At 43.6% G+C, this 24,904-nt stretch overlaps 1 protein-coding gene across 2 annotated transcripts in view; it reads right to left on the bottom strand.

Annotated features, from left to right (window-relative positions):
- Positions 1-24,904, bottom strand: part of CCDC141 (coiled-coil domain containing 141) — a 141,378-nt gene that overhangs the window by 36,566 nt on the left and 79,908 nt on the right. For both annotated transcript variants that reach the window (XM_075608934.1, XM_075608935.1), the window contains exons 9-10: positions 6,968-7,109; positions 778-897 (exon numbers count right to left, since the gene is read on the bottom strand). In XM_075608934.1, coding sequence (XP_075465049.1) covers positions 778-897; positions 6,968-7,109 — 262 coding nt within the window. The remainder of the gene's footprint in view (positions 1-777; positions 898-6,967; positions 7,110-24,904) is intronic.

Here is a 24,904-nt window from a genome sequence, read left to right as displayed (position 1 = left end):
GAGGGTGTTCTGGTAAGTGCGTCTGTAAGGGGCCACGGTCAGTGCATCTGAGATGTATAGTGTCAGCTAGCGGATCTCCCTATATGATCGTTAAAGTGGTGTGTTTTAAGAAAGGTCCTAAAGGTGGGGAGAGAGGTGCCATTCGGATATTGGGGAAGGACATTCCAAAGGGTATTAAATGGACAACATAATGCGAATCCTTAAAAGGACCATTGTCTTCTTTATTTTTAACTCCAATTTCATAGTTACCAGTCAATGTGGGTTTAAAAAAAGCACAGAAGTTAATATCCAGGAAATACATGAAAACAAGAGGTTTCAGCGTATCTTTCCCATTAAGATATTGTTAAAATGTATATATGTTATACATATTTCAACATGCAGGCTTGGAATATACAAAAAAGCGTTGTAGTTTGTTTAATGCATTTAACTTACAGGCACTTATTCACAAAGCTCTGTATAACTGTAGTATGCAATAGTAAATAAAAATATCACTTGTGAGCACATTCACATGTCTCAGACAGGTCTGCAACCCTGCTTTTCACCATCATCTCTTAGCATAGAGTGCTTCCACGGCAGCAAGGGATTCTGGGAAATGACATGCAAATGAGCACACAGTATGCAATACCAACTCATTTGATTGGACGGACTGCAGTTAGCAGCGCTGTGCGAGTAAGTCCCACAGACTATTAGGGAGTTCGTCATGAAACTGTGGTAGTGCCGATCGTGGCACTCACACAATAAATCCCATTGGCTTGAAGTGTACATGTGATGTTTTACCTTTATTTGATTAGCCAATTCCACAAGTTTGTCCAAAACCTCCTCACATTCAATGAGACCCCAACCTGGATCACTGTATCTTTCAAGGTCCATGTTTATTTTTTGAATAGACATCGACACCTTTGAAATAGAAAGTTAAAAGGCATTTAAGTGTTTGATGGTTTAAATCAGATTGTAATGACCAGCTTTACCAGTTTAATCAAAGCTAATCTTAGCTTTTAGAATACTCTGTGCCACATCACATGCGTTTTAAAATAGCACAGATGTTTTTAACAGTCTCACAGTCTTTAACATTTCTGTTTCCATTTCAATTTGAATAACAATTAGTAAAAAAAACTTTTTAACACAACACATTATTTTGCCCATTCTATGAAGCAATTAAGCCTTGATGGTGCAATAATGAAACATAAATTATACAAGGAAACGTAGTAATTGAAGAGGGAAATGGTTTAGGTAGAACCAGTTTTAGTTAGAATTGAGACAAATTGAAAGACTTTCTGTGGGGTTTTTTTTGCATTCACACTGCAAACTATTTACCCTACAAAATAAAATAATAATTAAAAAGTAAATTTTCCATTTCAATGTTCTACTATCTACATATCTTAAAACTACCATGAATCGTTAATTGTAATTGTTTCCAGGTATCTTTAAAAAGAAAATGTTTTACTCAAATTCCTTGGCTGTCTGAGATTTGTAGTCCTCTCCTGATGCATATGGTTAGGATACAAAACTCAGGAGTCCAACCCTTTACCTTATCAATTTGGACTTAATTACCAGCTATATGATAAGAACGGGCAGAGGTCCCCAGCATGGGTCCGTCACCTGCATGAAGGCCAGGGGCAGCCTGGCACCAGCTCGGACAGAGCCTCAGGAGGACTTCAAAGGAGGCATGGGACCCCAGGAGTCCGTCCAGCCTGCCTATGTGTGGAATGGTAAACATAGCTTCCTGCACATACTGTATAGAAAGTTCAATGAGGAATCCTGGGGCTCAGAGTGATCAGACAAATTGGGGAGAGTGCAAGGAATAACTAAGGCGCTCTCTCTGATGGAATAAAATAAATGGGTACAATACTACCGTAGAAGAGGACCCTTACATGCACCCAAATAGTGGTGCAATGTGACAGAGTCCAATTTCTGCTGCTCAACCCAAAAAGGATCTTTCCAGGATACCCCCCAAGTACTTAAACAGGGGAGAGACTGATGAGGTCTCCCCTCAGTGTATATATACTGCCTTTATATCAATATAAGAGGAACTGATCAAGTCCATAAGGTCTTATTGCCTATGATCCAATAAACTTTTTTGATTTATACATTATTAGTCACCCTCTTTTTTCATTGGTGGTGCGTCTCAGTTTTTTTCTTTCTTTTTTTTAACAAAAATGACTGGAGTAAAGGCGCTTAAGAAGAGGCGAGCAGGGCACCAGGCAATACACTGAAACTGCAAAGGTCCCCACTCATCGGAAGCCCAGCCAAAGCTACAGCTTCTTTAAGCCTACAGAGTCCCTTTCTTCCTCGGATAAAGTAGCAGTCTTTGCCGTGGCTCGCACCCACCCGAGCAATGTCGGGCAACTCCAGGTCTCCTATGGCAATGGAGCAGACGGCATCTTTGCCAACTCTGAATCAAGGGCAAGACCACCAATAGATGTGTTCTCCCGGTTGCAGCTGTGTGTCAGGGTGGTCTGACTCCCTACTCCCAGAAAGACTGGAAAAGTTCCAGGAAACTGCGTATCCTGCCCCATGTTGCACCAGAGGCCCCCCTCTTCGAGGTCAGCAATCAACATGGGTAGTCGGCAACCTGCAATGGTGGGAACTGGAAGGGAGTGCAGTGCCTTTATTTACACCAAATAGCAGTGGCCCCTGATCCCTAGAAGAACCAAGAAGGTAGCAGAGGAGCAGGGATGTCACCTCCATACCCCAAAGGTAACTGGAAGATTGGTGCTCAACTGCTGTTCTCTCCTTCCCCCAACTCAGTTAGCGACCATGGGGACAATCAGGACTCCCGCAGCAAAAGGCCTCCCTAAGCGCCCATGAAGGGCATTTCGCATGGGCAAAGTGCCCATGGTTACTCTCCGTGCAGAGCAGCTACCAATGAACACTTGCCACTCTTCCCATGGACATGGTAAGAGTCATTTCCTACCCAATCATGGGGCCCCCACTACGCAGCAGATCAGCTCAGCCCTGGAGTCCTTCTTCTTCCTTTGATAATGCATATCCCCCACCGCCCCTTTCAGAGCCATAGTGGCCCACACCCTATGCTGCGAGAAAGTAATCGGTTCCCCCCTCATCAGGGACTTGGGCCAGTCAGTAGGCCCCTACACATAGGACTGGGAGCCTTCCTGGGAACCTGCTGGATACAGGGATTGGCAGCAACAGCCACACCAACAAGGATACACTGCCAAGTGAAGCTACCCAAACAAATACTCCCCCAGAGAGGGGTCTACCCAGGAGGACAGCGTAAACGTGATATTTGCCGGGTCTAGGAGCGGAGAGTAGCGGATCGTTGGGGTACGTAGCCAGGGTCAGGATTGTAGAGAGTAGAGTCGTCGTAGAGCCAAAGCCAGGGTCAGTGCAGGAGAGAGCAGGATCGTTGTATTCCAAAGCCAGGGTCAGTCCAAGAGAGTATCACAATGTTCCAAGTCAAAGGCATGGTCAGGCAGCAAGGTAAGGATCAGGCAAGGCAGGATGCAGCGAGATGCATCGTCACAAAACAGGAGTCATGCTCAGCAATGAATGAGAGTTCAGACAAGGTATAAATAGGACCTCCCTCCAATGGGAGGCAACCAGGAAGTGGAGGTACCCTCACTGATAGGCTGCTGGATCGTGCAGGTGCGTCCTATTGTGCAGCTGATTGGGAGTGGGGGTGGGACCTCTAGAGAGCGCGCGCACCCCGCGCGTAACCCGTGCATCAAGCTGGCGACCTGGTCGCGCGCCATTCTTGAGCGTCACGGTACCCGCGTCAGTGTGGGGGCGGAGACCTTAGACGGGACCCGAGGAGAGAAGGGAGGAGCGTGTGTGACTGCCATGCCGCGTACCTTCGACATCAGAGCGGGGGCGGAGTTGGGGAGCAGAAACCACAGGACGCTGGGGAGAGTGCGCACCACGCATGTGTCGCTCGTCAATGCCGCCGGGGTGAGTGCGCACCCTGGACACAGAAACCACAGGACCCGCACACTGCCCACGCACCGTGCATGTGAACCACCAGTGACATGCCCTCCTTGAGTGACACTACATCCGGACGAACAGGTGAGGGTTAAGGGGACAGAACCGCTAGAATGGCCAATCCTCACAGTGGCTACATCTTGGCCCGTTCCCACATATGAGTGGTACTTCCCTTCAGGAGGAAAAATGGAGTCCCGGAGGTACAATGTATCCTGTGAGTACTTCGTTTGTAGGAAGGACATGTAGAACAGATCCAACGATCATCTTATCTGCTGCTCTGCAACTCATCACCCCACCACCCAGCATGCAAGAGGAGTGTGAAATAAATAGATCTAACACACTTTACACACAAAACATATGGAATGGGGGGGGGGAGGTTGTGTGAAGGACGCATGACGAGAAATTCAGGAAGAAAAATAGAGACAACAAAGGGCTTCATTTCAGTAACACAGACATTCAAAAAACTATAACTGCACCCGCAAAACAGTGTTCCTAACCAAGGCAGCAACCCCAATTAAAGTACATAATCTAATTAAGTGACTATAAGGATATCCCCAAGCAGATTTTGCTAAATTTTTTGCTACAGGTTTTACTTATGGTTTTTCTATACCAGTGCATAGCAACCGCAACTTTAAATCTGCCATTGTGCACGGGCAGATCGTCCGAGAAAAAAAATGTTCAGGAATTAAAAACTAGGCATACTTTATATCTGGCCCTTTTACTGCACCACCTCCATCAAACTTGATAATCTCTCTTTTAGGAGTAGTTCCTAAGAGAACACCTGTCGTTCCCCAAGGGGGAGGGTGGGGCCAGTAAACGAGGGTTTAGGTAAAGACTAGTGTCGCATGCAATGCCAATCATTTGACACTGCCATTAGCGTAATCAAGTCATGTGGCAGAGGGGCTTGATGGGGAAAATTAGACATAGAAGTGACATTTAGGCTACTACCACTAAACCCCAACAGTGTCAGCGCAGTATTTCATAGGCAACTGACTCCCAATGGGCTGCACCATATAATGCGCCTATTGCAAGGCATTTACCTCTTTTTTACACCGGTGTATAGTAAGAAAAAAATGGGCATTAAAACAATCACCCATTACCGTGAAGATATTTTCCTAGTTGACCCCCCCAACTCCCAACTCCCAACTCCCAAATTTGCACAGTGCTCATGATCGCATTTACAGAACTGATGCAAGAATTAGGTATACCCATAGCAGATGAAAAAACAGAGGGTCCTACACAAGTCATTTCATTCCTAGCCATAGCGATAAACACAGTGGTTATGCATGTCAAAGTAAACCATCTAAAAGAACAGATACAGGCATGTGCTAGGGCAAAGAAGGTCAGCCTGAAGCAGATGCAGGCACTGCTAGGTTTGCTGAATTGAACGTGCAGGATAATACAATGGGAAGAATATTCAGCAGAAGGCTAGAGAAAGCGACATCAGACTTAACTCGATCCCATCTCCACATAAGAAAACTTACCAGGAAAGCTTACCCCCATAGCTGACGGACTCTCCCGTTTCAAATGGGACAGCTTCAGACAGGCGGCGCCAAGCGCACATAAGAGAGATTGAACATGCCCAGCTAATCTTTGGCAGATAGGGCGCGGTGACTAATGGAGATGATCCACCCCACACATAGAAGGCCTGTAGCAATGCATGGCTAAAATGGCAGCCTTTCACAGCGGAAAACATCATGAGGGGTAAAAAGGGACACACAGACATATTGCTGCATTTTCTCCAGAAGCTGGGGTAATGTATGCTACGATAGGAATCACACTAGCGGGCATTGTATTTTTTGCCAAACTGCACAAGGGGGAATGGATTCCCCAAAAGCTTCATAATCAAGAGGATACTGATATGATGGGGCAAGGGAGAAACAAAACAGGCAGCTAGCAGGGAACTAGTGACAAAGGAAAGATTGAGGTGTCCGATAAGAGCCACCAGAAACAGTATGCAAAGCCACTTTATTCAAAATAGCTTTTCTGTGGCTTTCTTTGGTGCTTTTCTGATAGGCGAGCTAGTGGCTGCACGTAAAGGGAAAGTGACGCATAAATAGCACAAGGAAACCCAACCGTGAGAGTAGGAATTGCAGAAATGATTATGAATAATTACTCACTGCTTAAGCTGTGGGGAACAAAACATACTATGGTGCAGGTGTACACAGGCTAAATGAGGATAACACAAACACTATTTTTCCATGCAGAGATTTTGCATTAATACGAATAGCAGTTTTTATGCTATTTCTATTTTCCTGACTGCTCCTGTTCCAGATTGATCAGGGCTGTGGTTGGAAGTGTGGGATCACACAGCCAGACAAACGGCTTTTTATTCATATGGAAACTGATTTTTTTTCTGCCTCCTTTCCAGATCTGGTTCTACAATTTGGAGTGAAAAGTTTGAGTAACGTTCTTCTCTACAATTTTATTTTTGCTTCGTTTTCACTGATCTGAGGGGTTACCTCAGCAACCTATGCTGGTTTATAGTGTGTGACCAATGGTAGCCATTTTAGAATCCCTTAAGAAATCATTTTCAGAGACTAATATCACCGGATTGGCAGAATCAGCCTAGACCAGGGGTACGGAAACTGGGGGGCACGAGATTCTCTATGGGGAACGCAACGTTTACAGAGGCCCTCTGCTCTTTCCTAAGGCATTTAAATTAAATGCTGAGGGGGTGCCGAAGGCCTCTGTAACTTCACTTACCTTGGCTTAGACAGCTTCTGGCGACGTGTTGCAGGGTCACGTGACGTGATGTCGGGACGTCAGAGCCAAGATAAGCAAGGGGGAGGTCTGGCAGGGGGGTGCAGGAAAAAGATTGCGTACCCCTGCCCTAGACAACAAGAGACTTCACGCAGTTAAAATAATAATAAATTCATTAGCTGAGCAGATTCCTTTTTGAATTAGAGATTGAAATGATCCTAAATCGCTTCCATAATTTTTGACAGACCAGGTTGGTAACGGCCAAGCAGGCACCAATTATATATTGCACAATGTTCTGCACAAAGAGTGTATTTGCTGTATACTGTACCTTTGTAACATGATCCTCTAGTGACATGACGAGTTGCCGTTTCTTTAACACAGGTTCAGTAGATACAGGGCATTGGCTGGTTAGTTGATCTACTCTCTTCTGAAGGTATCCAATCATTTCCTGAATTCCAGTCATCCCAGAGCTAAATATGAACCAAACAGCTGTTAGAACTTTTCCTGCCTTGGGTTATAGCCAAGAAAATGCAAAGGATATGGAATTAACTCTTCTGGTTTACCAGGAAAGTATAAACCATCAGGACAATTGTTAGTTGAACATACTGTACAGTAGGAACTATATTGGTTTAAATGCTTTTTTTGAGAAGTTTAACATCCAAACCTAAGTGATGAAAGAATGCAGAAACCGAAAAGTTAGTGTTCATAATTGAATATTAGTGTTTTTTTTATTATTTATTTATTTTTATTTTTTAGAAAAACATGACCTAATCCAGCGAAACGATTAGATTTATGCGTCAAGGCAAAAGTGGATCGACTCTGGGGCAGAATAATTTGCACCATATGTATCGGAATTTTTTTTTTTTATATATTGATTTTAATGATAGTTTGTTCTTTGATATATACTGTATGGTGCAGATTTTTTGAACTAGATTTGCCTTGACACTTGTGTTTCTTTGCTATTACAAACGAGACCACGAGTATTCTAAAGCTTACCTTAAACTAGCCCGGTTACATTCTGGGTATGTGCTGGGTGTAACCTGGCTAGTTTAAGGCAAATTTAAGGCATTTCTGCATTTATTTATTTATAAAATATTTTACCAGGAAGTAATACATTGAGAGTTACCTCTCGTTTTCAAGTATGTCCTGGGCACAGAGTTAAGACAAATAATACATGGTTACAGATAGTTACATAAATGAACAGGGTATACATTATATACAAGACATTGCATGCACAGTTAAAGAAAATAGATGTTATGGGCAAATGAAACCGTTACAGACCAGATTAAAATGTGAGACAGCCTTAGATTTGAAAGAACTTAAACTGGTGGTGGATGTGAGAGTCTCTGGTAGGTTGTTCCAGTTTTGGGGTGCACGGTAAGAGAAGGAGGAACGACCGGATACTTTGTTGAGCCTTGGGACCATGAACAGTCTTTTGGAGTCTGATCTGAGGTGATAAGTGCTGCATGTGGTAGGGGTGAGGAGCTTGTTCAGGTAGCTGGGTAGCTTGCCCATAAAGAATTTAAAGGCAAGACAGGAAAGATGAACTTTGCGCCTAGACTCTAGTGATGACCAATCTAGTTCTTTGAGCATTTCGCAGTGATGTGTGTTGTAGTTGCATTGGAGAACAAAAAGACAAATTGAATTGGAGAGGGTGTCAATACAAATACAAAAAATGTCCCCGGCGCAAAGTGTGGTGATGATAATTACAGTACCATATCGAAAGACAGTCCTGTTTGAAAAGTCAGTCCTGGTAGTAGAATGATTCATCAACAATGTGAGGTAGATTTTCCTCTAGGCGTGTTCCCTTATGTTGTCTGCAATGACAGATAAAGAAAACACACCATTGCGCAGTATACAGACTCAATTGCCCCAACCTGAAGAGGAAAATCCCTACTTACAGGATATTTTCTTGTTCATTCGGGGGAGAGAATCTGTTCTTTAGCTCTCTTCCTCCACCTTGATCTCCACGGGCCCCTCGTGGTTCCTAAGGTGGCTATCTTCAACTCGGCCTGCGTCGTCCCAGTAGCAGCATACACCGCAACAACCGTGGTTGGAGAAAATTGAAAGACAGCCTAGTGTACTCCGCAAATTTTATTTAACAATGTTAAAAGGCAGCGATGTTACACTCACATTTTGCGAGGGCAAACATGCCGCTCAAGAATGCCGTCCGCAGCCTATGTCCACTCGATGGTGTGTTGTTCACGACGTCGCGCGCCAACCGATGACGTCAGCGGCGCAGCGCCCGAAGTTCTCCCCACACCACGAGATGCAACGCAGGTGACAGCTTACAACGTGCACTGTACTAGGCTCCTCCTCTCTACGCGTTTCGTGACGCTACGTCACTTCCTCAGGAGATGATCCAACCACGGTTGTTGCGGTGTATGCTGCTACTGGGACGACGCAGACCGAGTTGAAGAGAGCCACCTTAGGAACCACGAGGGGCCCGTGGAGATCAAGGTGGAGGAAGAGAGCTAAAGAACAGATTCTCTCCCCCGAATGAACAAGAAAATATCCTGTAAGTAGGGATTTTCCTCTTCAGGTTGGGGCAATTGAGTCTGTATACTGCGCAATGGTGTGTTTTCTTTATCTGTCATTGCAGACAACATAAGGGAACACGCCTAGAGGAAAATCTACCTCACATTGTTGATGAATCATTCTACTACCAGGACTGACTTTTCAAACAGGACTGTCTTTTGATATGGTACTGTAATTATCATCACCACACTTTGCGCCGGGGACATTTTTTGTATTTGTATTTGTATGGTATTGGATTTGAACAATCCATTGTTTATTGCCCCCTTGGCTGCATATGTAATCACATTGTAATCACACAATTGTTGTTATCACACCAATTAGTCTATCACTTGGATCAAGCGCTGGTAGAGAGTTTTTTTTAGTTAGTTTTGTATTCACATGGAGAGGGTGTCAAGTTTGCTAAGGTGGGTTTGAGGTGCCAAGCCATATACTATGTCTCCATAGTCAATAATTGGCATTAGCATCTGCTGTGCGATACGCTTTCTGACCAGGAGACTTAGGGAGGATTCGTTCCTGTAAAGTACCCCTAGTTTGGCATAGGTCTTGGTTGTCAGGGTATCAATGTACATTCCGAATGTTAAGTGGGAGTCAAACCATAAGCCCAGGTATTTAAAACTAGTGACAGGGGTTAGGGTGGTGTTAGTGTTGGTTCTAATATGAAGCTCAGTTGCTGGAAGCTTTAAGAATTTAATCTTGGTCCCAAATACCATTGTTACAGTCTTGTCAGTGTTTAAAAACAGTTTGTTTTGGGAAATCCAGTTTTCGAGTCTCAAAAAGTCAGACTGAAGTATGTGTTGAAGGTCAGAGAGGCTATGGCTGTGTGCATATAGGATTGTGTCATCTGCATACATTTGTATTGAGGCTTCCTTACAAGCTGTGGGAAGATCATTAATGAACACTGAGAAGAGTAGAGGCCCCAGAACAGAGCCTTGCGGGACACCACAGGTGATATCCAGGGGGTTGGAGTTAGAGCCTGAGATGGACACATGTTGGGATCTTCCTGATAGGTAGGACTGAAATCAGTTTAAAGCATGCTTCCCTATTCCAGAGCTCTGGAGTTTGTTAAGCTGGATAGCATGATCAACTGTGTCAAAAGCCTTTGCAAAATCTAGGAATACTGCACCAGTGAGTTGTCCCGTTCCATTACACACTGGATTTCATTGCAAACTTTTAGCAGGGTAGTTACAATGGAGTGTTTGGGACGAAAGCCAGATTGGAATTGGCTAGGGAAATTTGTCCAGGTGTAGTGGTCGCTTAATTGGGAGTGGACACATTTTTCCATGACTTTGGATAGAATTGGGAGAAGTGAGATTGGTCTGTAGTTTGAGACAGTGTTTTTGTCCCCACTTTTGAAGATTGGGACAACTCTCGCAGTTTTCCAGGTCTTAGGGATATGGCCTGCAGACAGGATAGAGTTGACTATGGACGCAATTGGTTTGGCAATGGCTGGGGCACCAAGTTGTAGGAACCTAGATTGTAGCAAGTCAGGTCCGCATTGGCTGCTTAGTTTTAGTTTGAGGAGCGCTTGTGTAATCTCCTCTTCAGATACTGGGACAAATTGAAAATTGTGGGCAGTGTTGGGAGGGGGTGGGCCTATGTGGGCACTCCCAGGATGAGATTCAGGTTTGTGGTTTGGGCTGCGTTTCGCTAATAAGTTAGTGGCACACCCCACAAAGTAATCATTGAATGCATTTGCAATGTCAGTGGGGTTTGTCAGAGTAATATCCCCGTTAGTGATATTACTTGGTTGTTGATGGTTAGGAGGCTGGAATATATTGACCATGACCCATGAGCATTGACTAATGACCCATAGGATTAACACAGCAGGGGTCCCTGGCAGCCCCATTCAGGTTGAATGGGACTGCCAGGGACCCCCCCTGTTAATCTGATGGGCCGTTAATCAATGCAGAAATGCTGGGTCTAGTTTAAAGCAAGTTTAAGGCATGTATCCAGCATGTACCTGGGTCTTTTTGGCGGTTGCCACTGGTTTGTGTTAGAATAACCGTGGGCACTACAGTATATCATTTTTCACCTAAATAGAATAATTTAGGCTTTCCCACAAAAATTGAGATGCCTAAAAGAAACAGCACCCGTAGAAACATTAAAATAATGTATTGTATTCTTTACAGGCCACAAAACGGATTCTATCTACTTTATTTGCTACTGCTGCTCATTGACATACCAGATATAAGACCTTTTTAAGCAAAAGGTCTTTGTCTATGGGAATAGTTTGAGTTACTTAAAGCAGCAATCCAAGTGGGCCATTTTTGTGGCTTTTTTTATACATAAGATTCAGACAGGGGGTCTCTGGAGGGGAACCCCATTCATTTCAGCTTCGGGGACCTCCTGCTTCCAAAGATACTTACCTCCATAGGGGGTGCCGGTAGCACCTCCAGCTAGGTAGCTGGGGTTCTTGTAATGGCGGCTTTAAAGCTCGCTCATCCCTTGGGCCAATAGGAAGCTGTGTCATCATCCGGTGCGGCTTCCAATTGGCCCGTGTGACCAAGACCTTTAAACAGCGCCCGAGATACCGACAACCCCTACGGAGTCAAGTATCTCGCTAAGCAGGGGGTCCCCGGAGCTAAAATGAATAGAATTCAACACTGATGACCCCCTGCTCCAATCCGATATAAAGCATTATAAACCTGTTTATTCTGAAATATGCTTTTAGTATATTGGAGTTATGTGAAAATGTATGTTTTTGAGATGGAGGCTCACTTACATTATATACAGTCTGTACTTGGTTTGGGATAAAAGGGAAGGTCACAGCCTCATAATACAAAGGCCACTGCCTCGTAATACAAAAGCCACTGCCTCGTAATACAAAGGCCACTGTCTCGTAATACAAAGGCCACTGCCTCGTAATACAAAGGCCACTGCCTCGTAATACAAAGGCCACTGCCTCGTAATACAAAGGCCACTGCCTCGTAATACAAAGGCCACTGTCTCGTAACACAAAGGCCACTGCCTCGTAATACAAAGGCCACTGCCTCGTAATGCAAAGGCCACTGCCTCGTAATAAAACAATTCCACTATCTCGTAATACAAAGGCCACTGTCTCGTAACACAAAGGCCACTGCCTCGTAATACAAAGGCCACTGCCTCGTAATACAAAGGCCACTGCCTCGTAATACAAAGGCCCCTGCCTTGTAAAACACCTTCTCTACATTTTTGTAGAGCTGGCACTCGATCTTCAACCCAGTTTCCCCTCTTCATAACACTGTGCTGCTTTCTAGCAAGAAACACATTCTCCTACAGTCCTTACTTATTAAAATATGTAATTCTGTATTTTTTACATAAACAGGAAAACAAATGGTGTGTTCTGGAGGTACTGTATGTAAAAAATAATAATAATTTTTTCCACTTACAGTTTCCCAAAGTGCTAAATTAAAACGCCCACCATAGGCCTGAACGATAGATGATTTTTTTTTTTACCAAATTGGCTATTTTTGAAGATAATTTTTAGAAAAAAAAAGCTTTGTGATACATCAATTTATTATTTATGATTGAGGAGGACTTTGAGAAGTATTCAATTTCACTTAGGCAGCAAAAAGCTTCTTTAACAATTTCCAATGGTATTTTTTCCCAAAGTATTACTTTTTGCCCCCAAAATAAATATTTGTAAGAAACTAAAAGCAATGTCTCACATACTTTGCCACTTTAACCCTTTTGGTGCTATAATGCCCACAGCACCAAAGTGCTACAGTGAAATTCTACCAATTCCGCAATCACATGTAGCTTATGTTGTGATCAATCACAATCGCAGAACAACCAGACATCTGGAACTGAAGAATAAGTCATTTTCCTCTGTTCTGCTGTATGAGAGCTGACCAAGCAATTGCTAACACAAAAGCTATGATGCTGTTTACTAAATAAAATTATAGCCACTAGTGTGCTGGCACTTGTGATACTCCGTGAATGTCAGCACAGCACTATGATTAAGAGACTGGAAAAAGGTTTCTGATTATATGTAAGACATGCAGATGCATTTTAAGAGTTTGTTTGTCCATTAGGTCTTCGTTGTCGCACACAACTGTTTTTGTCCTTTCTTTTGTTGCCTTCATCCATCAAATACATGTAATTTTTTTCATGCCATGTAACTGTAGGAATAAATGAAAAAGCTGATCAAAGCTCCAGTCCCAACTTATATATAAAAACACTTCCCTGTGCTCTAGCAGTTTCCAATTTCAGAGAAAGAATTGATGTGCAATATTATTTGGTGGGGATGTGTCAAAGGTGCAACCCTGTCCATTCAGGATAGTTTGTATCATGTCCTGATAAAGTAAACCAGCAGTGCAAAATCTGTTAAATTTAATTTCAAAGACATAACATCCAAACAATGACGTTTCAGCTTGATATGGCCTTTCATCACGTACATATTCAACACACAATGGTCAAAAGACGATTTGTATACATCACGTCACCATCTTTAGCAGAACCACGTCACTCAATTTCCGATCCTTCAGCTATACGATCCCACGGGAATCACTGGCTTCTAATTAAGATAAACCGCCCATTCTGCATCTATTTCCAGGGCGTTTGAACACATAGGACAGTATCCGCTATTTGACATGCACAAAGCAATTACTGCTTTACAGATGAGGCATTGATGACTTGAATGCATGTGTAATTTTAGTTATGTGGTGTAACAGTGTACGCAAGGCTTTTCAAAATTATATACAATGTATATAAAGTACAAGCAACGGGGATAAGCACATCATATTAAATATCGGCCAATTACCTATGTGTCCTAACATGGGCTCTCTGAAATGGCCAATGTGCATTTTCTGCCATCACTGGCAGCTAGAATCACCTAAACGCATGCCTTGTTTTTGAGAAACAGGAACACACCAAGACACTATAGTGCCTATTCAATATGTTGTGAAGCCTAATCCTGTGCTAGAGAACAATTGCGTCCCATTCATTTGAAGCCGTCTCTTCCCAAATCATTGTAAATATAGCCTTGCTGAATATTGAGTAGTTTTCTTTATAAAACATGATCATTGTAAATTCTCTTAAAAAAATACCTTGTAGCTAAAATAAGGGCAAAGAGAATATTGAGGTTTTGAGGTCCCCTCAATTAACCAGCACTGCAGGGCATGAATCCACTTAAATGATTACTTGTTGCTTTATCCGGAGGCACAAAGAAGTGCCTGGGGCTAAGGGCTGAAACGCGTTAGAGTTGCGGGGGGGTGCCTTCCCCTCACTCTTTTTAATATCCATGCAAGAATAAAGTTTTTTTCAGCACAGTCCAGCCTTTGCTAATCTGTTGCGCTGCCGTGCCCGCTGTCATCTTTCTTCCCCGGTGAGGATATCCTGCTTAAAATACGGGCAACATTGGAATCACTTCTCCATTCCTACCTCATTTACAGTATGTAAGCTTACCTAACCAGCCCCTATTTAAGGACAGGTCCATATTGCTTCAGTCCACGCGGCGCGTGGTCACATTGCCTAAAGGCATTGATCGCACCCATAGACCGCGCAGATGCAAGCAGGAGGGGGAGCGCGTTGTGCAAGAGATCAGTTGAAACTGATTTCTTGACGCAACAGGCAGGTCACGTGAGCAGTTCGCAATGAGTGCGAACCAACTCCGTGACACTCCTAGGCACGCCCTACATGGACACTAAACTCACCGCTTCACACGGGTGACGTCACAGCCTTCACCCGCCTCCGCGGGAGCGAAGGCTGTATGGCATTAGCCTAGGGCAGCATGCAAGGCCGACCTTAGGAGGGACGTGGCCCAAGGCAACACGCGGGCAGTGGGGCCCCTCCGGTGGAAGTAGTGGGGGTACTTAACTTGAAGCGCGGCCCTACTCCTGCAGCTTTGCAGCATCATAATGCAACGCTGCAGGAGGAGGGTCACTCCGGAGAAGGTAAGACCCCACACACACCATATGGGGTGAGGAGTACACACACCTCATGCCTCCTCCAGCTCCTCCTCTGGTCGGTCGGACGTTAGATTCCGGTGCCGGCAAGAGGAGAGAGGAGGGAGCGTAGTGCCAAGGCAACCGCCTTGCCCTAAGCCTGCCCTAGAGCATGAATGTATTATTTAGCCAGTTCTAAATTTGAAAACCTGGTAAAAGTATTCCAAAACAGAGATTAATAATTATATATAAAAAAATATCTCTCTCACTATATACTGTATATAGTGTGACATGTCACAGTGGTTCGCTATGTTGACCAGTAGGTCTGGGGCTTCAAAATTCTCTTTCAAGGTCCCAAGCAATGATGCTTAAGAATATAAATCTGAGCAGCCTGAGGTGGTGTAATTAATGATTAATGACCTATGAGTAGTTCTTTCACACCTTTATAATATCTTGATATTGGGGGTTGTCCTCAACAGCCAATCACGAGTCAGGGGCTCGCCTGGCTTTACCCAGTCAAAGGAGGGGGCGTGCGTTGGCTCAAGTTGCCGGCAAAGTGGGAAATATGAACTGGCCAATGGAAATCGCACCTACGAGCTCCGCCTCGTCAACGGCTTTCCTTGGCCAGCCCATTACCGCCCGCTGGGTAGGCTCCACAGAATCCGGCTACAACAAAGGGTCTCACCCACTGAGAGCAGACTTGTTCCGGTGGCCTTCCCCACCTGCCAGATGTTCAGACACCTAGTCCATCCGTTCCTTTGATCCGCCATTGCTATTCAGGCCATAGTAATGAATACCCATCCAAATACAATGAAAACTTTTGACCTAAAACTTGGGCTCTAAAACTTGGGAGACTAAAACTTGGGTTCCAAAACTTGGACTCTACAACTTGGTTTCAAAACAGGCTCCTGCACTTTGTTTTAAAACCCATTTATAGAACTTGCTGGCGGGGCATAGATCTCACTTAGAGTTGCATTAACACTCCAAACACACAGCGTCTTTATGTACAGACGCATACATGCAAATCATACACTATTTGCGGGTAAAATAACAGCACTCTCGGTATAACCGGTCAGGAACCCCTTACAACGTTGTTAACCCTATTTGCCCCCCAACATCCACCCAGAAACTCCTGTTCCCAAAGTTCCGGTCCGCAGCTATTTTCTATGAGGGACCCTAACCACACAGGATATCCCTAGCTTATAAACCCACAGGGGTCAGTTTAAGGGAAACTGATTACAGGAGAACACATTAAATCACATTATTGATCCCACAAGCTGAGACACAGCCCATTACACACGGTTTCCAGGGGCAGCCAGCCGGGCTTCACCTTTATTATGAAGGCCGGCTACCCCTACCGTGACACCTTTATATTCTATCTCAACAGTGTGATGTCAAAGGCAGCAGTATCTTTAGGACTGTTCTCCCTGTGCACTGAAGGGTTTAATTAAAATATGTGCACAGTATATCACTGGTCCTTAGGATGGAGCTCTTTGCTTTTCACACTTTGTACTTTGAACTTCATGTCATGACTGTAAGCCAACAGCTGCTGGATGCATTTCTGTCACCACATGAGTGGTTGCTGGCATGGGCCATCCACAATATCTTAATAATGTAAGCTGCAGCACTCCAGAGTACATTTTTAGAGATAGAAAAACTGGCTACTTTTTCCGCTAAAAGGGAGAAAAATAAATACAATTTTTAAAATATGTTTGTGTTTCTGTGTCTCTGTTGTTTCTAAAGTGGAAACATATATTGGTGCCTTGAAACCATTAAATATGAAATATAATGTTTAGCATTTTTTACACCTTAATGTACTCCTTTATTCACTGTGCTTAACGTGTCTCTACGTAGAATCAATGATTCTCCTACACTCTTTCTTTCCCTAGTGGGACAGTACAGACTTAAAGGAACAATTCATGTCTACCATGGCCAGGTGTCCAGTATTTACATGGACAACTGGACTGCCCTGTATTTGGACACTTGGCTTGGGGGGCCGCGAGAATTCCCAGAGCAGGGAGAGAGCAGAGTTGTTGCTTGGGGGCTGGGTAATTTACTCCATCCAGATAGGCTGCTGGGTAATGCAGCTAATCAGCAGGAGGTGTCAGGAGAGTGGGGAGGGTAAAAGAAAGGAGGAAACAGCATGGAGCAGAAGTTGTGTGTCTCCCTTTCGAGTGAACGTGTTTGTGTGTGTGTGTCTCAAGCGTGTTGCACCTTTCACCATTGTGTCCGGTATTTTGGAGAAGCCACCTGGCAACCCCCATGCCGACATGTTTTTTTTGGGGGTTTACTTTTTTATATACCGTATATAAAATTGAAGTAGGGTGTCTCCGGAGCTGAACCCCATTCATTTCATCTCTGGGGACTCCCTGCTTCCGGAGGTATGAATTATGTAGCCCAAAACACTAACTAATACAATAGTGAATTCGTGTAAAAAACCCAAATATTTAAGTCTGTATAAAATTAAAATTAAAAATTTTATTTAAAAAGTGTAAGTCCCTGGAACACATTGACCAACTCGATCAAGCCACAACGACCACGACAACCTGCACATCAAGAAGCTACCGAGTTTAGTTTCTAAGTTTCTAAAACGTACAAGTTCCAAAACCCAGGTTATTTCTTTGTTCACTGTGAAACTGTTCTCCCAAGTTACCCAAAAGTTCGAGACATTCAAAGTTTGACAATCAGTTTGAACTAATCCGAACACTTAAAGGGACTGATATACAATGTTTGTTTGGAACTATTTTCTAGATAAAAGTGTATTATTTGTAATATAAGTCTTAGACCGATATGTTGTCTATAATAGAATTGGTCTCCCAAAGCTCAGCTACTAATTCCTTATTACAGACTAAAATATTAAAGGTTACGTTTTCGGTAAATTTTTCCATGTTATTTATCCCTCTCCCCCTGTAGACTACGAATGCAGAGTCTGCCAAACTATAGCTGCCAGTCAACCCTACTTAATGCTTTTAAAATTGAAAAAGGATATGTTGATGTAAACAGTTATAATGTTCAATGCCCCCCATTCTTGCTTTTATTTCCCTGATGTGTAAGATCACACACACAACCCACCCCGTACTCTTTGGGGTGATTTTGTTTTCCCTTTTCGAAGGCTTAGCTCCTAAACAAAGGAGCACTGCGGCGCTGAGCCGCTGGGCCACTGCCCGCCCCCCTCAGGTTCATTTAACCTGTGAGTGCGAGAGACTCGCACCACGGGTCCCACTATGGCTGGTCCCCCCAAACAATGTTTGGAAGCCGGGGTCCTCGGTTTACCCCTCCCTACACTCTCTACCTCTCCCCTCCTCCAAGTTCTGCAAGCATTTGTCACTATCATATAATAATATGTATATCTCTCGTTGTATATGTTCCCATACCAGATTGTTTCCGCAGACGGATGTACCGACTCTTCAACTATATGTAAGTTATCACTCTGTTCATTTGTATTACAGAACCCTGAACCACCACAATGCCGATTAATATAATATCCCAAAACACCAAAGGCTTAAACACCCCCCTCGAAAGAGACGCATTGCCCTCTCGGAAGCCAAAAAAACTGGCAGGAGATATAATTTTGCTACAAGAAACTCATTTGAAAAAGGAAGATCAATCGCTGCTGTTCAGCAATGACTACCCTCTAGTCTACCAGTCATCAGCTCCCACGAAAAAAATGGCGTAGCTACGCTCCTCCATAAAAATGTAAACTTCAAAGTAGACAAAATTAAAAGCGATCTCGCTGGGAGAATTCTAATTATTACAGGGTCACTGGACTCCACTGATATAACAATAATCAACACTTATGCCCCTAACGAAAATCAAGAATCTTTTTTCCAGGAACTAACAAATTTAACTCTCTCTGTCCAGAAATGCCTTTGCATTTTAGCAGGAGATCTAAATGCAATTATGGACCCAAATCTAGATAAATCTCCCAGTCTCCCCCCGCCACAAAAAATAGCTCCCTCTACTCGGGGACTTGTATCTAAGACCTAAGGAGCTGTTGTTGTTGGTAGACTCCTGGAGATTAGTTAATAACAAATTAAAGGATTTCTCCTTTTTCTCTCACCCCCAGAATAGCTATTCTCGAATTGACTATATCCTAATAGACCAACAAATTAACGATAATATTCCCTCAGCAGTAATTGCCCCCTCTGCTTGGTCAGACCACTCTACACTTATAACCAGATTAGTAGGCCTCACTACCAAAAATAAAAACAAGGCCGTGGTCCTTGAATGAATCCCTACTATTGAACCCACAAAATCTCCAATTAATAGAAAAAGAACTGGCCCAATACTTTGAATTAAACAATACCCCAGAGGTTTCCTCTTTTACCCTTTGGGAGGCCCACAAATCAGTGATAAGAGGCAAACTGATTGCCCTGGCTTCTCAGAAAAAAAAGAAAAAACAAATCGAAACACTAACACAGAAACTATCAGAACTAGAATTTATTCACAAGTCAAACCCATCTCGGAAAAATTACAGGCAGATAACCTCAGTGAGGGGCAAACTAAATCTTTTGTTGGTGTCAAACGCAGAAAGCGCTATAAGATGGACCCAACAGAAATACTAAGAAAAAAGTAATAAAGCAGATAGAATGCTGGCATGCAAATTAAAGCAAAAACAAGCTAAAGCTAAAATTCCTAACATCTACACTAAAAATGGCTCAGTATCCCACAACCCCAAAATTATAAGTGACGCATTTAAGGACTATTACACATCCCTTTACAACCTACCAGGCCCAATGGGAGACTCGGCTAAAAACAAAAGAGCAATAAAGATTCAAAATTACCTAGCAGAATGCCAACTCCCCACTCTAGATCCGAACGATATCATAAACCTTGAAAAAAACTATAGAGCCCCTGAAAATTATGGAAGCAATAAAATCCCTGAAATTTGGGAAGGCCTCTGGTCCGGATGGATTTTCTAATCTTTATTATAAGAAATATTCCAAAACGCTCCTCCCATTTCTTACCAAAGAATTTAATGAGATGCTACTAGGCCTTCCCTCTCCCAGGGATATGCTTTGCGCTACCATAGGGGTAAACCCAAAAGAGGGGAAAGATCCTCTGCTGTGCTCTAGCTACAGACATATTTCACTGTTAAATACTGATCTAAAACTTTATGCAAAGATCTTAGCCAACAGATTAAATAATATCCTCCCTAAACTGGTTCATCCGGACCTGGTGGGGTTCGTCCTGGGCAGACAAGCCCTTGACAACACAAGGAGGACGGTGAATCTAATACACGTAGCAAAACACACAAAGTGCCAATCTCTATTACTCTCTTTAGACGCAGAAAAAGCGTTCGATCGATTAGACTGGCAATTTATGTCAGCTACGCTTTCACAGATGGGATTCACAGCCAAAATATTAAATAGTATAAACACACTATACTCCACACCAACGGCCACGGTGAGGACGAACAACTCATTGTCTGATCCCTTTTCAATATCAAATGGAACTAGACAGGGTAGTCCGCTGTCACCTTTGTTGTTTGCCTTAGCCATAGAACCATTAGCATGCCGGATAAGGATGAATCCCAATATTGTGGGTATTCCTGTTGGCCAGGAAGAATTCAAAATAGCTCTTTTTGCGGCCGATATACTATTGACGCTCTCAAAACCTCTCACATCCCTCCATAACCTATTTCATGATTTATCAGAATTCAGCTCCCTTTCAGGTTATAAAATTAATCATTCTAAATCCATGGCCCTTAGCTTAAATCTCCCTAAAGAATTAGTAAAATTACTCCAACTAAATTTCGACCTTAAATGGAATTCGAACCATATTAAATATCTAGGGGTCCAATTAACAAACGATTACTCAACTTTATACAAAGCAAATTTTAAACCCTTTTTCGACCAGATAGCTAAGGATTTAACCACTTGGAATCCATATATAATATCCTGGTTCGGGAGAATAACCACCATTAAAATGAATATTCTACCTAGACTCCTCTATCTCTTCCAAACTCTCCCGGTTAAAATCTGTCAGAAAGACCTAAATAATACACAGAAGAAAATTTTTAAGTTTGTCTGGCAAAATAGTTCGTAAAGATATTCTTTATAAGTGCAAATCAGAAGGAGGCTTAGCTCTCCCGAACTTACAAAACTACTATAGATCCGCACAGCTAGGGCAACTTATTAGCTGGCATTCAAACCCAACCGAAAGGAGGGTCGAGATAGAGGACTTGATTTGTTCCCCATGTAAAATAAAAAATATTCTCTGGCTCAATAAAAAGTCTAGACCACCTGAGATTTACAAGAACCTGGTGATATCCTTTGCCTGTAATCTCTGGGACTCCCTCAAAACCAAGTTCCAACTAACCGATACCCCTTCCCTTATGCAACCCCTATTCTCTGACCCCTCCCTTCCTTTTTACACAGGAAACCCGCACTCCCATACCTGGGTTCAAAAAGGACTCACAAGAGTTAAGGATATCCTCACCCAAGGGAAAGTCCCCCCATTCGCTTCATTACAAACAAACCATGATATCCCCTCCTCCGAATTCTTCAGATTTCTCCAGGTTAGGCATTACTGTTTATCCAATCAGTCTACAAGCCAAGTCAACCCCATGCTTTAACTTTGTATGAGGACGGGTGTCTACACCAGCCCCACACTAAGGGCATTATCTCCAGAATATATCCCAGTTTATCCTCTATCAAGAACAGCCAAACCCCCGATAACTATATGTTATCCTGGGAAAAGGATCTTAACGTCTGTATAGATCTCGATATCTGGACAGACATCTGAGAAGCTGCTTCCAAAAATTCATCATGCGTTCTAATTAAGGAGAATATTTAAAAGTTAATATTCAGATGATATATGACTCTTGCCAGGTTGCACTCTTTTCTCCCAGGCGTTTCCCCTCTGTGCTGGCGTGGTTGTGAAGTGGGGAATATACTGCACATATTCTGGTCATGCCCCAAAATCCAACAAACATGGACGGAAGTGTTCACCTTAATACACAAGATACTAGAAATCTCTGTCCCACACGACCCAGTATATATATTGCTAGGAAAACCAATGGCTAATATCTCCAAAAAAAAAGCTAGAGTAATAGCCCAAATTTTAACCGCTACACGGTCTACAATTGCCAAAAATTGGAAATAACCGGCCCCCCATCCTTAAATAAAATAAACAACAAAATTTGGCATATAGTCTACATGGGAAAACTCTCAGCCTATCTGAACGGCTCTACCTCGCAATTCTCTGAGATTTGGGCTCCTTGGTTCCGCCATGCAGGTATATCCCCATATATAAACTAGAATACTTTGAACAGAGTGATACATGTGGTATCTAAATTGTTGTGTACAGTGCTATATTGGTACAAATGCTACCCCTTCCCCCCCTCCCCGATCTCCCTCTTCTCTATGGTTCCACAACCAGTTTATTTGCATTACTGTATCCCCCCTTTTTTTTCTGTGTTCTATGCTTTGTTTACCTTATTTTGTATGTACAAAAATGCTCAATAAAAAATTTAAGTAAAAAAAAAAAAAAGTGTAAGTCCCAGTAGTGGTTTGTAGACAGTCCTGCATAAGGCTGCGGTCCCAGTAACTGCCTGTGTGCACGGTGCGGCGTGCGCTGTGCGTGTAAGCACCGCCCCTCAATGGGGCTGGGCCCAGTAGACACCGTCACGCTGAAGGTGCAGCCGCGCCGTGCTGCAAGGTTTTTTACAACTCAATCAAATTGAGTTCAAACCTTGCGACGGAGGCTTGGCCACGCCCCCACCGGCGGTTCACCCAATGAGGGCGAACCAGCCGCGTGATGTAATGGCCATGCCCCCGCAAAACCCCGACCACGCCCCTCCCGTCGCAAGCTTCCCTCTCTCCTGGAGACCGCAGATCGCGGTTAGCACTGTGCACGCGCCGCCCCCCCCGCCGCCGGGCGCGCACTGGGGACTCGGTCGAAGAAATAAAAGTCCAGATTGATACTTAAGTCCCACTGCCAGAGTTTAAAAAGAGGGAGTTCAACTTCCCTCCAAAGTAGAACCAAAAGGAAAAAGTGATGTCCTCTGGAGCATAGACTCAGCCCATCAAGAGTGGATATATGGAAGATAAGAGAAAAACAATGTAATAATACTTGTACAAAATTGGTTCCAAATGTCCACTCTGGTATATAGAGCCCCAAATTACAATCTCAATGGATAATTGGAGCCATGTCATATAGCATCAAGAGGCGTCTTCCTACACTTCCCATATACCAACTATGTGGGTTACATGTTGGGTGGATTACGCCACAGATAAATGAAGGTGTTCTTATCATTTCCCCCAAAAATTATAGCTGCAATCTCACTTAATAAGTGACAGTAAGTATCTTAGGGGCATCCTCCTGTGCTTGATGTACAGCACCAGACTGTTGTTTGCTATATAAATTGCTTATACCAATAAGCAGAGTTGAGGATGTTCTTAATTACCCCCAAAAAGGAAGAGTTAGGTTTGAATAAATAGAAGAAAAAACATGAAAAATACAAATTTATTAAAAGACTGGTAAAAATAGTTGCACTCACAGCCACCTTCTTTCGTTGCTCAACTGAATATAAATTACAGCCACAAGGCTGTTCATCTCCCTTCCTCCTCGTCTTTACTTAGCTAGAGTCTCTGGGGTCTGTGTTACCCATCCAGTTTCCTCCGTTCCTGCTGCCGAGCATCTGCTGTTCCTCCAAGGTCTCCTTTGGCTGGGATTTCCGTCACCTCATCTCTCCTTCCCCAGATTGTGCACAGCTGAGGGCAGTCGGATCGGTGGTGCTCTCCTCCGGAATGGTTCGCGTCAGCGCTGAGTTGGTATCAGACACAAGGCTAGGCAGACAGACTTGAATTCAGTGCGTCTTAGCAAAAGTACGGTGGCTTGTGAGGATCAATCCCACGCATTTCGCAATCACGCATCCTCAGGGTAAAAGAAGCATGGAAAATTGATTTACAGTACAAGCGCTCGGAAGGGTCACATGACCAAAAATTATGTAACGATAGTTCCTTCAATAGAATGCCCTGATCCAGCCAATAACACGCCCCCTCCCTTAAACACCACGCCCCCCGTTCGTGCTCGCAAATTGCAGAAGGACAGCCAAGCGCTCATGCTTGGAGAGTTGGTGACGTCACCGTGGCTGCAGACTTAGTCACATTTTTGAGTAATGGTGTCAATATTCAGAAATGTCACATAGTTACATAGTAGATGATGTTGAAAAAAGACATACGTCCATCAAGTTCAACCTATGCTAAATTTAGACGACAGACACGTAATCCTATATCCGGTCTTTTAATACCGTTTTTAGTGTATGTGGTGACTAAAAGGAACTAGTGTCATTTTTAACTAAAATTATCCTGTTAATGGATCTACGCAATTTAACCCCTCATCTTTTTGGAAAGTGCTTTGACATCTCCCCCCCTCCCCTCTCGGCAAACTATCTTCCTTTCGTACTAATCTCTAGAACAGAAGTAGCCAGTGTTTCCACCTTCTGCTGATAACCCAGAGACTTTTTGATTTATTTATATACTTAACTGTTTTACCTTCTCTGGTGGCGGTATCCGTCGGTATTTCTCCTCCTCCATGGTCCCGTCAAATGGTGCCGCGTTGCTATGACAACGGTACGTCGCGGCATCATGAGACGTCATTCTGTCATGGCAATGCAGCGCCACGGGGCAACCCATTGTCATGGCAACGTGGCGCTGCGACGTCATGTAACATCCCATTGTCATGGCAACTCAATGCCATTTGACATCGCGGAACCATTTTGACAGGGCCTTGCAAAGGGGAGATGCCGCCTGAGAAATCAGTGAAGACTTCAGTTGGACCGCTGGGACCTCCCTGGCCATCCTGCTCGGCTGCCTTGTTTTGCTCCCGCTGTCCAACTCCTCTGACTGCTGCCCTGC

The sequence above is a fragment of the Ascaphus truei genome, chromosome 7, assembly GCF_040206685.1.
Source record: "Ascaphus truei isolate aAscTru1 chromosome 7, aAscTru1.hap1, whole genome shotgun sequence".
NCBI classification, from domain to species: Eukaryota; Metazoa; Chordata; class Amphibia; order Anura; family Ascaphidae; genus Ascaphus; species Ascaphus truei.
The sequence above is the reverse complement of the archived record's forward strand: the minus strand, read 5'-3'. Positions and strand labels throughout refer to the sequence as shown.